The following is a 15,705-nucleotide window of genomic DNA, read 5'->3' on the forward strand; positions in this document are numbered from 1 at the left end:
CCCTCATAATGAGACCAGAGACCCCCACTGGTGGGCACGCATGCGCACACTGGGGAAAATTGCATAAGGAAAAAGGTGGAGCTTTGCCCGCCCTCTGGTATGCCTCCTGACACGTAGTGGCCCTACGTGGCGGGATGCGCCAGATATAAAAAATAATCGTGGATCAGAGGRGGRGAGAGACTTCCAACCGAGACCTACGTTGTCTCCGCRGGGACGCCYGCAAGCTTGGAGCCTGTCAGCCACCTCTTGTCCATGGCGGGGGAATGATCGGTCTCGCTGTCCTGCTGGCAAGTATCCTCTCGTAAGTAATTGCTACGTAGGCGCCTTGTCTCGCAGGTAGTTGCTAAGTAGTCATCTTGCTTTAGTGTGATGTTAGTGTGAATTGTCCTAAATAAACTAAGGGGTTGATTTTGCTCTCAGTGCGTGTGCTTTCAGTTGCCGAGCCCTGAACCCATCCAGAACATAAGGGCACATTAGGTACTTAAAAAAAATAAATCAAATTCTGCCTAAACTCAGCTTAAATGCACACAAAGTGTCTCAAACATCAAACATAAAAAMCAATTGTTACAAATTAGAAAGGACTCAATGCAATGCTAATCAATACAGGGCTCAAGCAGATGTCTGAACATCTCAAAAGACCATGTATGACAAGACTTAGATGAAGACAGCCTTAACAGTATATAAACACACCTTACAACTGAAAAGGATAGAAAAATCCCAGTACTGACACAACAATAATATGCTGAATTTTGGACTCCAATGCAATCTTTGATTTATCCAGGACAGTTTAATGGATTTCTAAAGCTGTGAATTCTTGTACCTCCCAAAATTACAAAACACAACTTAGTTATCTTCACTGAATCACACCAGAACCTTAAAGATGCTTCCAGAATCAACAAATATATTGAAATTCTTGGAAATTACACAGAATCATGAATAAAATCCTGAATACTTGGGTTTTAGTATCCATAATTATGTCACTGTATAGGCAATCAACTTTTAAAATTGCAGAAAACTCACAGAAATCTTCATTTCAAAGATCATATTAAGATAAAGTAAAATCCTACATTCTTAGCATCTGCAAAATTCTATATTCTTAGGACCTTTGTGATTCCAGATCACGGCTATAATCTACTCATTCAGGCTTCTAACATTTTATGCCTCCAGTGACTCTGATTTAATTCATTTGGATCTAAACTAGAAAGTTCAGGATAGCCAATGGACTTTTATATGGGTCTAGGTTACCTTTGACTAKGTGGTGCAAAATCCTAGCTGGCAGCTCTTGAGATTTGGGGTTGCTCCAGATTAAGATCATAGAGTGTCCTGAAGGACAAGGAACCATTACAGCTGTATGTAACACTTCCCCAATGCTTAAAGGTAAGAACATGTCAGATAAAATAAACACCAAAGCAATAAAATATGTAACATGCAGAATGAGGAAGGAGAGGATTGCCTTTATGGTACCCATGTGGCCTTCTAAGATGGGATCCCTGAAGTCAGTTGTATTATTTTGCATCTTTCTTGTATGTCTCCACAGAGACCTAATAAGCAGGACACTTGAAATAACAAATAATATCAAAGGCAAGGCTATGCCAATGTTACAGAGAAGAATCAATAGAAAAAAAACCTAGTTTTTATTGTCACTGTCTTTTCAGAAGAGTTTGTCACAGTTGAAGGAGTAATGAAGTTGTCATGCACTCTGTAGGTATCACAGAATCACAGAATGTTCAAGGTTGGAAAGGACCTCTAGAGATCATCTAGTCCAACCCCCCTGCTCCAGCAGGGACACCCAGAGCACGGGGCACAGGGAGGCATCCAGGTGGGTTTGGAAGATCTTCAGAGAAGGAGACTCCACAACTTCCCTGGGCAGCCTGTGCCAGGGCTCTGTCTCCCTTACAAGAAAGAAGTTCCTCCTCACCTGGAGATGGAACTTCCCGTGTTTTAACTTATACCCATTGCCCCTTGTCCTATCACTGGCCACCACTGAGAAGAGCTTGGCCCCCTCCTCCCTACATTCCYCCTTCGTGAACTTATACATGTTAATCAGATCCCCTCTCAGCCCTCTCTTCTCCAGGCTAAACAGGCCCAACTCAGTCTCTCCTCATACGAGAGATGTTCCATTCCCTTAATCATCTTGGTTGCCCTCYGCCGGATCCTCTTTAGGAGCTCCCTGTCCCTCTTACACTGAGGAGCCCAGAACTGCACCCAATACTCCAGGTGCRGCCTCCCCAGAGCTGAGGAGAGGGGCAGGATCCCCTCCYTCGACATGCTGCCAGAAGAAAGGAAGACAGGTTGCAAAGGAAAAAAGAAATGATGTTATCAACATTTAGGGCACAAGATCGGAAATTCTTTGCTTCATCCAGATGAAGAAAGACTGTGTAGAAGTGGCAATCTTGGTACAATAGAAGACGCTAAGTCAGGCAGCAAATCAGAGGTTGGAGTAGTTCAGGAACATAAAAACTGTCTTGTAGGTTACAAACAAATTGCCAGCATAGTAGAAAGACGGGAAGACCAAACCTACAAAACAATCCTGCATAATCCAGTAATGCAAACAGATTCTGGATAAACTCAGAAAGATTATAATCATGTCATGTCATGTCGTGTCAGGAGGATAGTATTKTGCTCCTCACCCAGATAGTTGAACTGACAGCCAAGATAGTTGCATTTCTGAGAAGCCCTGCCATGGAGTCATGGCAATCATGATAAATACAAGAGAAAATAAGAGAAAATAAGTTGGGCTTTGTAACTCTAAAGAACATCCTGAATGCTATCAAAGGAGCACARCTGGCCCATTGATGAAGGTATGAGACTTCTATAACTTATAGTATCTGAACTTAATATATTTTTTGAGGCTTGAACAGCTACTATCATAGAGATTAACTTCTACCTTTTCTTCTGCCATCACTCAGGTTACATCATGTTACAATCTCTTTGGGACCTTCTGTTTTGTAGGAATTATCTACGCCTCTTTTTGATTCCCTGAAGCTAAAGCCTCTCTACTCATTGTGGTGGCTGTAACTGTTAACGATTTTTCTGCTCTTCTTCATTCTTCCATACATAAAGATGCACTATGAACTGACAGTAGATTAGAGAGCAAGCGCTCTGCGATACATATCCCATACATATGGATATGTAACTCAAAGTGTCCAAGAACATCTTTGCCTCTTAAGGTATCTGTCTTTGTCACCCTTGACAAGCAACTCTGCTTTTGGGCTAATACAAATCTCTCCATCAGTCCATCAGTCCTTCCATCCAAAGTGGAAAACACTACAGCTTTCAGGTTATCCTGCTTTCATCTTTCTGGAGTTTTCTAGCTCAAATGCAGTGCTACCGTGTTCTGATGTTTTCAAAACAAATTTATGCTTTTGATGGTTACAATGGTAACCCTTATARACTTTATTACCCTATGGCAGGCAGTCTCTTATTTGAATAGGCATTTTCTTCATGTTTCTTCAGTCCACACTAGTCACTGGTACCGTCATCTTTTTTTTAAATGATAACTTTTTCAAGATGCCAGTCGAATTTACATTGCTATRTCATATTTTCATAATGCTTGTCCATACGCTGCATTTATTTATAAAGATGACTTTTTTTTTAAGATTTAAAGACGATTTTTTATAAAGATGACTTGTTTTGTGCAGTTTATGTTATACATATTTTTGGAAGGGTACACAAAACTTACAAGATCAAAGTTCAAATTCAATGTCACTTCAAGACAGTTACTAAGAGGATTTTTTTTAAAATCTGCTTAGATTCACAGTCATCTTGCATGTAGAGGCAATGTTTGCAATGCCATCTACCAAACACATCAATGGCGTTCTTAATAACTACACATTTTTATTAATCATACTTCTATCTCATTCTAAAAAGACTATCTAAAATATAATTCACATTAGATATTTTTATGTATGACGGCGGGAAGGCATGTCCAACACTGTATACTTTTCATTGTGCTGACCAGTATTAGACTTTAAAGAGCTAATATTTTGTATACAAAAAAGGAAGAAGTCAGAGATTCTTTAACAGAGAAAAAAAAAAAAAAGCCAGAGGTCTTCTCACCAACTTCTGTATGTAAGAGGGCAGAGCTGTCATCTGTGCCTCAGAGATAAGAAGGGAATTAGCTGATAAAGACTACTTGTGACGTCTTCCCCTCACACCACCTCCTCTTCCTACTTCAGTAGTTAGAGAAGGTATCTTTTTTTTGTCTTCACTTTCAGTAGTTGATGAAAATGTCTTCAAACTTTGTAAGCTGCAYATTCAATACAGACATCAGGCAGCATATTGTCAACATGCAATCTCCTTTGAGCTAAACCCTTTTTCATAGCTTCAGTACAGACATTGCACTGTCCTGTGGTGTCTAAACTGAAGAAGTTTTCCATACCCAATTTGTTGTGTGGAAAATGCAAGGTTTGTTTACATGATTTACTGCTACCACATGCAAATGTACTCTGTCCTTACTCCAAATTAAATAAATGCAAGTAGGCTCTGCTTGAAAAGGCACAGAGCTGTAGTGAAAACATTACTGAGCTTCAAATAATGAACCCAGTCAAATAGATTTTTATGAAGTGTGGGATGTGCATTTTTTGGATAAAATATGGATTATACCTGGATGTCTCATAGGACAGGCATAAAGATCATATCTATGTGCAATGAACATGTAGATGTTATGTTAAAGAGAGACTTGAATTTTGGAATAAGTAACAGATTTAATGTTCTGTTTTGTCTCTATAACAGTGCCACTTTCCTTCTGAATTAGTCAACAAACCATTTTGCAGTAGAATTCTATTCATGAGCATGCTCTCCAGCTAGAAACTAAGAGTGGAAGAGTGTACACTGGAGTGTAGCTCCAGTATTCACTATTATGGGCTATGATGGCTTAGGAGAAGAAACACCACCGTCCCCATCATTTATACCAGTCCTTACAAAACAACTTTCTCTCTACCAATTTAGAATAGTGTACTTCCTTGAGAAAGTAGTATCATTTGCTGAAATATTCTATGCACACTTAGAATGGAGCTGTGATCCAAGTATTTTTCAAGAGCTATCGTAGTTTACAAGCTCTGRAAAAACAGACCCATCTACAAACATCTACATTCGAAGTATTTCTAGGTAGTATATGGGGGAGGATCCATATAGTGTGGCAATAACCTTTTTTAATTCTAAAAGTTAAATATAAAAATAATATTAATATTGATAATATTAATTATATAGCATTATATGATGTTGCATTATAAATATTCTTATAATAGTATTATTAATACTAATTAAATTAATATAAATAATTAACAGTTAATTTAATAATTTAGTGTTCTTTTGTCAGTTTAAGTGATAAAGTAACATTCAACCATGAGGAAGWAGAGGATCTGTTTAAAAGATACGGGTTTATGAAACTGTATTAACTCCAAAGACATCCCACTGGCATATTGTCCAAAAGCTTCTTGGTATTCTTAAGTTTCGTTTCAAAACAGAGAATTTCTAAGGGTGATTTTTGCAACTGTTGAACAGTTATTGAACAGAACACCTTTTGACTGTGATAGCTCTTTTGCTTTAACTTGGATAGTCATCTTACTTTTGTTAAAGAACAAAGTGGACAAATCTCAAGAAAAATATATGAACTTTTCTTTAAAAGGCACTTATAAACTACTACGGAAACTCACAATTTGAGATATTTGCTGCAGATCAGAACTGGTCCTACTTGCTTAACCAAGATCTAATTACTCTTAGTTTAAATTACATTATGTTCAAAATGATCATAGCCATTGTAAAATTGAAAAGGAACAATATTCCTTGCCCAGAGAGCTTATAAAGCCTAGATAGTGTTCACTGGAGAGGAAAGGTAAAGTTAATTCATTACTTACAGTTTGCGAGCTATTTAGTGTCATAATTCTGCAGATGGGTAAGTTCAAACACATACATAAGACACCCGAACAAACAGCATATTGCCATGAACAAATTTGTCCCGTCAGTTCACAAAGATACATCCACTATAAAATCACTTACAGTTAAATGCAGTCAACTGTCCATATACCATTTCATATGGTTCTGAGTCTATACTAATGCAGCTAATGAAAAACATTTTTGAAAGTGAGGTAGAGTTGTAGCTATTTTAAGAAAAGATGTAAAATAGGAAAGAATAGAAAATTCACAAGGGGAAAGGTGGAAGAAATACATAAAACAAACGTTTCTTAATACATGTAACATAAAATTATTAAAGATATGTTAAAGCAAGGATTATGGGGCAGAACTCTGTTGCATAATCCCAGTTCCTCATTTAAGATTTTAGTTTGCATAAATATCTGAGACTGGACCAACTGTAAATTACTTTAAGCCACAACAAACAAAGCATTTCTGCATCTGTTGGGCAGTTTAGATCACAGCAATGCCCTTACCAGTGAAACAAGAGTTGTGTTTTGTTATATACACTAAGTCAGATTTCACTCATTTGCTCAAGGAGCATTTGCAAAGTAACCTGAAGGGAGCTGGGCTATTGCAAGGAAAGTGTTGGGTCAGCAAGAACCTTTTTCACACTAGGGTTGTTTAGTAAATGTAAAAGTATAAAGCTACCAGTAACCTAAAATGTAAAAAGAACTGGGAATAAGTAATTAACTTTAGCCATAAAAGAAGTCTTTTATCGCTCTATAATCAAAGTAAGATGTTAGAAAAGCACGCCTGGGATAAGGAAGAAACATAAATAAATAAATAAATAAATAAATAAGTAAGTAAGTAAATAAATAAATAAATAAATATTTTTTAAAAAATAAAAATAAATAAAAATAAATATTTTTAAAAAACATAAAAATTAGGTCTGTTTCATAAAACAGACCAAAAAATAGAGAAGCACAGAACAACTGAACAGCTATCTATTTATCTTCAAACTTGTGAACCAAGACACCATATCRTTCTGAGAACCTGGCCAGGTGGAGAGGCAAGCTGACTCCAGACTAGTTCCCGAAACATCTCAGCAGCCGTGGAAGCAAAACTGCACCACTCAGCAGTGGTGGAAGCAAAATCTTCACCACTCAGTTTTCTAAGGTCCCTGGGAACTAACCCTTCTTCTCAGTCATTAATGCAGGGGAATTTCCCTCGTATATCTTTCCTGTATTTATCCTTAATTCATCCTTAAGGAAGCCATGACATACAGGCTGCAAACAATGGAAATAAGATTCACTAACCTTTTTTTTTTTGGTTTGTTTTATTTTTTCTAGGTTTCTCAGTGTCAAAAAAAAAAAAAAAAAAAAAAAGCAGAAGTGGTTTTATTTATTTCCCTCTCAAACGTGTTTTGGGGTGCAGTGGAGAGAGCAAAATGAAAGTGCATTGGCCTTTCTCCTGGGGGAGGAGGAAAATTAGGATCTAAACCCAGCATTATCTTGCAATAGACAGAGGCCTCCAGGCCCCGCAGGARCAGCAGGTTGAAACAAGCTACTCGCAACAGGAATATCAGAGCAAAACAGGCTATTTGGGTGGGGAGGGCGCTTGGACTGTCAGAGCGAAAAGAARTAGGAAATATTTGAGAAGAAAGGCTGGGGGAGATAGAGAATCACATACTCTTKTTCAAAAAAAATTTTTTTTTTCTGATAGCTTCAGGARACAGAAAGACACAGGAGTCCTAAGGAAACGCAGAAGAGGCATAGAGCCAGTTTTATGAAAGTGAGAGGTGTTGGAGGGAGAAAGTGGGTGGAGAGTTGCAGAAATGTGTCCATTTCTTTCCCTCCCTCCTGTTTAAGGGCGTTCTTCACGTAACATTTTCTCTCCTTTCTTCTCCCCACAGGATCAGCCAAGCTGAAAAAGAGAGATTGTCTCTGATCTCAGCAGCGTATCTTGGGCGCAGAAGACATGATAAACAAGTAAGCAGAGGTGAGAGCTGCCGGAACCAGGGAGGCAAAGTCTGCTCAGTGAAGAGAATGACGATTCTTCCAGAGGTAGGAAATGGYTTTGTCTCTGGGGCTGATGAGTCATCTTTGTTGCACCCCACTCCTGCTCTCACAGCTTAACGGCCCCAGGGAATTGGAACAATCCCTTTTCTGAGAGTTGATACTAAGAAAAATCTTGTCCAGATCTCAGAATTAGTGATGTTGGGTGTGGTATAAGAATCTGGGGACTTCTTGTCTCCGTATTAGTCATCTTAAAGGCCATCCAGATGTTTTAACTTGTTATAATAACTAATAATAAGCATCCGATTATTTTCTTCTTTTACTGTATCCTCATCTTTCAGCAAACGAATTAGTTTCAGAAACTCTTTATGCAGAAATATGTGCAACATTTTTCCCCAGCAAATAGCTGTGAGTGAGCAAGGTATATTTTTCGGAATGTGAAAATGGCGTGGCTAATTGCACGTCATTTGTAGTCTCATGAATAGAGCCAATAAGTGTTAACTGCATGTTTACAGGCAACACACACCGAGTTGTTATCTCAGGGTTGCTAAAATGCAGAAGTTATTAAAATGCAATAGAACTAATAATATTTGCTATGAGACTAATTAAACTTAAAAAATAAAAATTATATGGTATGCTGTGCAAAGATGCAAAAGCTGTGGTTTTATAGCAAATGATCATTCACTTCATATTTATCTCAACTGCATTTCGCTGTCTCAAGAATTTGCATGTTTTGTTTATATATCTATTTTCATATTCCTGTGAGAGGGGTCATCAGTCAAAATTTTAAATGTTATTGGCTCTTGCTATTTTTCTAACTTTTGGTGTTCCAGATTATAATTCAGCAAATGTTCTGTTTCCTTTCCCATGTTACCAGGCATATTATTTTTGACATAGGCTTAAAAATTTCTTTTCAAAGGGAATTTAATATGCTTAATTTTATGTATTTAAATGATTTGTTTACAGAAGCTAGATTTAAGAAAAATGATTAAGTTCTTTGCAAATTAGTCTGAAAATACATCATCCACATGGCTAATATGATGTACATTACTTGAGCAACAGTCAGAAGTAAGTTATTTGTGAATAATCTACTCTCTGAAAAATTATAACCGTAAATTGCTTGGAAAATACTTATGAATAACAGGTCCAAATCTCCCTGCCCTTGATATCTTGATATTTCATTTACTTCTCCTCCAAGTTAGATGCTTAGGGCTTTTTTTGTGTAACAGTACAGAATACCGATGAAATGTAAGATGAGAGGGAATTGAGACAAAGGACTTCTTAAACCTCTCTGCAGAATTCAGCACTGGCTCACAAACAACAAGTAAGAGCTGTTGACTGAAAGTCAAATTCTTTGCCTGATTTATCTGCAATCAAACAGTTCTTGCTTTAATCGGTATGGATTCTATCCAGATTCTCCTAACCTAAGTCATGCTCTCATTTGAATTGGATGTTTCATGGAGTCGACTATTGCAACATAAATTCATTTTACAATCAAGAGGACAATCAGAAATCAGCTTTTATTGATTTTACAGGTATCTCACAAACTTAGCTACAGTTTTTTAGATCTGAGCACTTGCACACACTTAAAAACAYGAAAGAACTGAAGCTATAATGGAAATAACATTAATCTTCAGCTTTGTGCAAATACTTCTTGCTTACTCATAAACAGAGTCCATGTGGAGGAATTTTGTCAGAGAGTAAAGGCTCTTTATGCTCTTCCATAGCCTCTTATGCCATAGGAGGAGGCTCCATAGTCAAACCATTTGTTTGTCTTTTTATGTTGAGCATGTTGGATAACAGAACCATGCTATGAAGCATGCCATGAAAAGTGCTTCTGTTGCCTGCAAGCTGTGCAGCATTTCTGCCTCCTGAATTTATATAGTCCATCTACAGTTCCATCTAGTTAAATCCATGCCACCTTAACCAAGATCCACAGATTTTGGAAAAGCTCTGGATTTTGTTGTTTCTATTCTGAAAACTGGTTAGTTCTTTTGAGGGAAAACAAGATTCATAGCAGACCAGAAATCTAASAGGGATGAGACCAGGGAAGTTGTAAATACTTCATAATTGGGATAAGCCAGATTTTCACCTTGAAAAAAAGCAAGTCTATTGTGACAGAGGAGTCAAGAGCATAGTAAAAGATACAGGTACATCAAAGGATACATCAAAGGATGTTCTTCCTCCTCCTTTTCGGCTGGAAAACTTTTCTTTCCCGCTTTTCTCTGCCTTACTTTCCACTTGGAGAGTAAAAACTCAAATGTGTTACTGCAAGGGCATATGAAAGAAATGCACATTTCCTCCTTTATGTTCTGCATTGTATATTTATTGTATGTACAGTGCCGGTAAATCTATGTTTTTATTTAGCAACTTTTAACACCAGAGTTTACTTGTGCATGCTTACTTTCCACACAGTTATTCTGTATCCTGCTTTATGTAGCCAAAAAAGGGAATTTAAAGGGACAAAGGTAACCACCTTGAGGCATCAAGGTACAAAGGTAACCAACCACCTCCACCTTGAGGCATCMAATCCTTGTGGAAAGTTTGCAGGACTCAAGTATATTGCTATTTGCTTTTGAGATGCCTCTCAAACAAGTGTGTGTTTGAAGGATATCACATACTAAGCTCTGCTTTCCTATTGTAATTTTGTGGTTTCTGTTCTGTTGAAGTTTTTATATAGGAAGCTCCACCACAACATTTGAGCATCTTCCGATAGTACATTAGGAGCAGACTAAGGAGCAGATTAAGAGCAGACATTCATTTTCCTAACCTTTCCTCATGGGAAGGGAGGTAATAATGTGAGCTGCTTCTCTTCTTATAGGGTGTGACTTCTTCTTGTTATTTTTGAACAGATTATGTATTTTGGTTTCTGTTAAAGAAGATAAATTCTGAACCTGATGACAAATGAAGCTTAAGATAATCCTTAACTGCTTTGTTAAAGGGAGCAGTAAGAACAGGCACAGAAAGATAAGCTGGGAGCTGAGAGTCTATAACAAGGCAGGCAAGGAACAATGTTCATGTCTATAAAAGGTGTTACYCCACAATGCTGGAATTAGGGGAGTAAAGCAGGTTGGTGATGGTAGCCAGGCTCAGCTAAGAGTCTAGATCACCAGGAAAATCTACARTGAGGAGGCAGATCTAAGCCTCAATGTCAAATGTACAGATTAAGATCTGGATCCAAATCAGTGGAGTATAGCCAGGCATAGTTTTAATGTTGCTGCAACGTATCTCAGATGGAGATCAAGTATGAGAGCTGCAAAAAGCAGCTTGTAAGTGAAGGAGAATGTGCCTTCAATGAGGCTTCTTCAAGCTTTTTTTTTTTTTTTTTTTTTCCCTCAAAGAGTTCCAAGGACAGCCAAGGTTCCTTGGAGAACTTTCTTATTTCAGAGAGCTGGCTTTAAGCTCTGAAAGCTAAACTCCTAGGAGAGAGGGAATGCATGGCCAGGTCCTGACCCTGTGAAGTCCGTGTGAGAGCCTCAAACTAGAGTATTTATCAGCTCACCATGCTACATTATCCCTTCCTTGCTCTAATGTTTCTTCCCTGACTCTCTTCCTTGAGGCTTTTCTATTATCTTCATTTTTTTTTTCTGCATCTTTTTCTTCACTGTGTACCCAGTTATTTTGCTTTTGTTACACCACCAGATTCCATTCCTATGTTTGTTTTCTTGTGATGTGCTGTTCTTCTTCAAGTTTGTGCATATCRAATTAGGTAGAAGCAGTGGACAGGCAGAGTAAATTTCATCTTACTGAACTCTTAATTAAGCTTTCAGGAGAGTAGCCTAGCATAGTCATARTCTCCTTTGTAGAGAAATGGATAAATGGAGAAAAAGATTCATGCTTCTGAATGATGCTTTAGCATATCCTAAAACAGATGTCTGAAATAGAAGGGGTACTCTTCCACTGACTAAAAAAGCAGACCTAGATTACTAAATACAAATAAATTGAGGGGAGATAAAACCTGTCTGTAAATAAGGATATCGTCTGCAGCTTGCGGCTTACTGTGRTTTTTAGACTGTATAAGTCTTTTCTCCCAAGCGAATCAGACTCCAAGGCTTAGGATATAGAAGATACATCTTGCAGAAAGATCTCAAAGGAAATCTCAGGCTAGCAAACTCTAACAGAGCAACTATTTCTGTAGACACGAGACACAAAAAATGCTTTGATACCTSCAGCAAGCATATGTAAGGTAGTCCCAGAGTAGAATTATGGGGAGACTGGCCCTCACATAGGAAGTTTTATGGCTTCCAGATGCATTAATTTTTCATGTTGTGYGAAAAGTATATCTGGAAAATCAAGGAAATCAGGAAACCTCTGGGAAAAGCACCTCCTCAGAGATTTGGAATATTACAGTGCTCTAGCACTAGTCTCGTCAGTTATTTCCCCTTAAAATAGATGAAAGTTAGAGTATATGACTAGTACAAGCTTTAATAGCAGTTTTATATTCTGCTTGTCTTATTTTCTTTTTTCAGACCTGTGACCCGGAGCTGAGAGCAGAAGCAAAGGAGCGATGTCTCTGGGGGAAAAGCCTACTTGTGTGTGTGCTAGTTCTTAGTATTGTCCTAGGACTTACATTGCTTRTCACCCATGTAACGATGAGCTGCAGTCTAGGTATAATACATGGTATCCTTTTGCCTGCCTCCTCATCCCCCCATTTATAAGACTCCTTCCTATTCTATCTCCCTCCAAGGCTTATTGGGCTTAGCATCTGTGTGAGAATCCGACTTTCAGAATCTCAAGTAAACGTCAAAAAATATTCATTGTAAACAAGGATTTTTTCTCCTCCCTGGGTTGTAGCTCCTACTTGAAGATGCTTCCCACCTCCAGTTYTCCTCCTCTGTCTGCCTTTTATTATGCCTGGACGCACCTTTGAGGCAGCATTATACTGCCTGTATTTAAATTTTCAAATATATATATGTATATATATATATTTTCTTTTGATTCTCATGCTCCTGACCTACAATTGTATACAACTGTAGCATCTTGYTCTGTCTATAGTTGCCTCCAGGAAATTGGGGCAGCTTCCCCACTTTTCCATTCGTAATTTCATAAGTCTAGTCCTGTTTTTCTAGCACCAACCAGTGTAGTCGTGTTATAGAGAGAAAAGTCAGTCTCCTGCTCACTGGGGGAACTACGAAGAAAGACTGGAAACATTCAGTTTCAATCAAATTCACTAAACACTTTTTTACAGAATGGACCTTCTCTTGTCTCATGCATTGACACCATTGGTAGTTTCTTATTTATATTAGGCTAAACCAGTGAGCGTTGAATCAGATAACATACATTCAGAAGGCAAAGTAGACTGCCTAGATAGTACCAATACAGGACACTAGCTCTGGCCTGACTGTCTATCTTTTAATTTCAGAATCTCCCTTAAAAAGTGCAAAAGCAGTCCTCCAATGAAGCCAAAAATAGCACATGATTTATTCCATATTCAGCAAAAATTTACAGGGATTTTAACATGCCACATGCAAAGAAGTTTGGACCAAAATAAATCTTTTCAGAGAAGTGTCCCACAGAGACCTCCTAATTTTTTGTTTAGAGCTGTTCTCACTCACCATTGTTACTGCTCAGTTCTCTCCTGTTTTCTTCCTGAGCAGGATCCTGTGATGCTGAGGTGGGGGCACTGTTGGCCAGAATCTTGAATTCTAGGAATGACACAGTAGACCCCTGTAAGGATTTCTACGAATATGCCTGTGGCAGCTGGGAAGGCAAACGCTCAAGCAGAACCACAGAAGAATCACTAAATGTCTTTGATGCATTGTTGGAAGAAAATCAGTTGATCCTGAAAAAACTTTTAGGTAGGGACAGGAGATAATTGCTGTGTTACTCTAGCTTTTTCCTCAGTTAGAGCGGTGAATTATGGTATCTAAGAGCACAGTCATTCCCAACAGAGACTGATTCCAGTCTTTTTATTCTTCTACCATTACAGGTACAGATATATTCCTGTATTCCATGTCATATTATAATCACCACGTTTCAAACTTTTTGGTTCCCTTTGCCAGGTGTTATGGAAATCACACTCCAAATTCTGACAGCAAACCAAGCCATTGCTTGTGAAAGTAGCCCCTTTGACTGTCTTTCAGTTTGTACTCTTATCGTGTCCTCAGTCCGTGTTGGACTGAAGTCAAGATATAAACTACATTCCTTTTATACTTGATTTTCAATGTGAAGAGATCCATTTATCTGGCCTCAGGAAGAGTCACGGCTCGAAGTAAGAGTCTCTTACTTTGTATGCCTCGGTGAACAGGATGCTTCATGCATTCTGACATGCCTTAAAAGTAGTCTAGGCATAGATTTTTTTTACAACACTAGATGAATTTCTGTAGATGTAAAATGGGAAGTTTTCTCCTTTTTCACAGTTAGAGTTCCTTCAGCTCGGATCATCAGAGATTAACTTTCCTGTTCTGAAGGCTTCACAGTGGGGACTAGTGTGGCTATATTTGTTAAATTGTTTTGAATCACAGTGCAATGTAATATATTATTACATCCTTTTTCTATTTTTTTACCTATACTTTCTTTTTTATCAGAGACCCCACAATTTGGGGTAAGAGGCTCAGCTAGAAAGAAAGCAATCTTGTTCTATCAATCCTGTATGGATACTCAACGGATAGAATCCCAAGGAATTCAGCCATTGAAAGGTCTCCTAAATCAGGTGAATGTTTATGTTATTTTCTCTCTCTATGGAAGTTAATTCCCGTAAGGAAAAGAAAAAAGTGAAGTACTGACTAGATAGTCTTCTATTTTTTTCTTATGTGTTTTGCTATCGTATGGTCCTTAAATAAGCTGAAGGTTCACAGCTCAACTTCTAAGTAATATATTTTTTTTTTAAATGGTGTCTCCATGTTTAAATTCTGACACCATATCTCTGAATTTATCCTAATGACCTTAAGTAGTACTTTAGAATCACACAACCAAGACGACAGAAAGAGTAGAACTTTAAATCTTAGAAGCTGAATTCAATAGTAGGCAACTTCCAGGACAAGGAACATCATGCAAAATGGGTGAGATTTTGTGTTCAAATTTTGATAACCATCCACTACTGCAGGCTTTGGGAAGGTTTGCTTGAAGAAGAAAATGCTGTTCTTCCAAGGCTGAGTACAGGGAGGTGTGTCCCTCTTCCTGTAGACATGGATCGTTTATGCTCCATATCCAAGGATGATGGGACAACCTTTCAGTAGAAGGATAACCAACTCCAAACCCACATTTGAATCTGCTGTTAGGGAGGTGGGACCCTTAATCCTTGATCTCTGGTTGTTGTTCTCAAAGACTTTTATAATGCCTTTGAGACTCTTCCCCTCCCTGTGTCATTCTGTATTTTGTGACTTTGCTTAAGTGAAAGCAACATCATTATAAAACCAACAATTCAACAGACTTCATGTCTTCATGCCTGTCACTTTTTGCTCTTCGCCTTGTTTTTTTTTCTTTTTCCACAAATGTCAGAATGACTGAGCTCACAGGAGTAAATAAGGATCAAACAAATATGTTTCTCCTCTCTCATACTACCTATATTCCTCTCTAGGTTGGTGTCTGGAATATCACAAGCATTGGGGAAGAAAAAGATTTTAACAAAACTCTTCAGACTCTGATGGGCAGATACAACACCTTTCCCTTTTTCAGTGTCCACGTGGGACCTAGCCCTTCTGACCCAAACATCAACATAATTCAGGTGAGTAGACTTAGAAAACAGGGCCATCAGGAAGCACCGGGAATAAAGGGTAGGTTATGCAATCAGTGGGATCCAGACTTGTTCGTGCTAATTCTGTGTTCTTCCTTGCCAGAAAAAAAAAAAAAAAAAAAAAAAAAAAAAAGTTTGTAAATAAGCAAATAACATCAA

The 15,705-nt window shown here is 38.0% G+C and overlaps 1 protein-coding gene across 3 annotated transcripts in view; it reads left to right on the forward strand.

Annotated features, from left to right (window-relative positions):
- Window positions 1-201: 201 nt before the first annotated feature.
- Window positions 202-15,705, forward strand: part of KEL (Kell metallo-endopeptidase (Kell blood group)) — a 27,386-nt gene continuing 11,882 nt past the window's right edge. For 2 of the 3 annotated variants that reach the window (XM_026044475.1, XM_026044478.1), the window contains exons 1-6: window positions 202-301; window positions 7,769-7,919; window positions 12,341-12,479; window positions 13,469-13,669; window positions 14,399-14,523; window positions 15,391-15,537. In XM_026044475.1, coding sequence (XP_025900260.1) covers window positions 264-301; window positions 7,769-7,919; window positions 12,341-12,479; window positions 13,469-13,669; window positions 14,399-14,523; window positions 15,391-15,537 — 801 coding nt within the window. In that variant the 5' untranslated portion in view covers window positions 202-263. The remainder of the gene's footprint in view (window positions 302-7,768; window positions 7,920-12,340; window positions 12,480-13,468; window positions 13,670-14,398; window positions 14,524-15,390; window positions 15,538-15,705) is intronic. The other variant, XM_026044477.1, reaches the window with a different exon arrangement.

This window comes from Nothoprocta perdicaria, unplaced genomic scaffold, assembly GCF_003342845.1.
Source record: "Nothoprocta perdicaria isolate Ctin4 unplaced genomic scaffold, notPer1 scaffold_366, whole genome shotgun sequence".
NCBI lineage: Eukaryota > Metazoa > Chordata > Aves > Tinamiformes > Tinamidae > Nothoprocta > Nothoprocta perdicaria.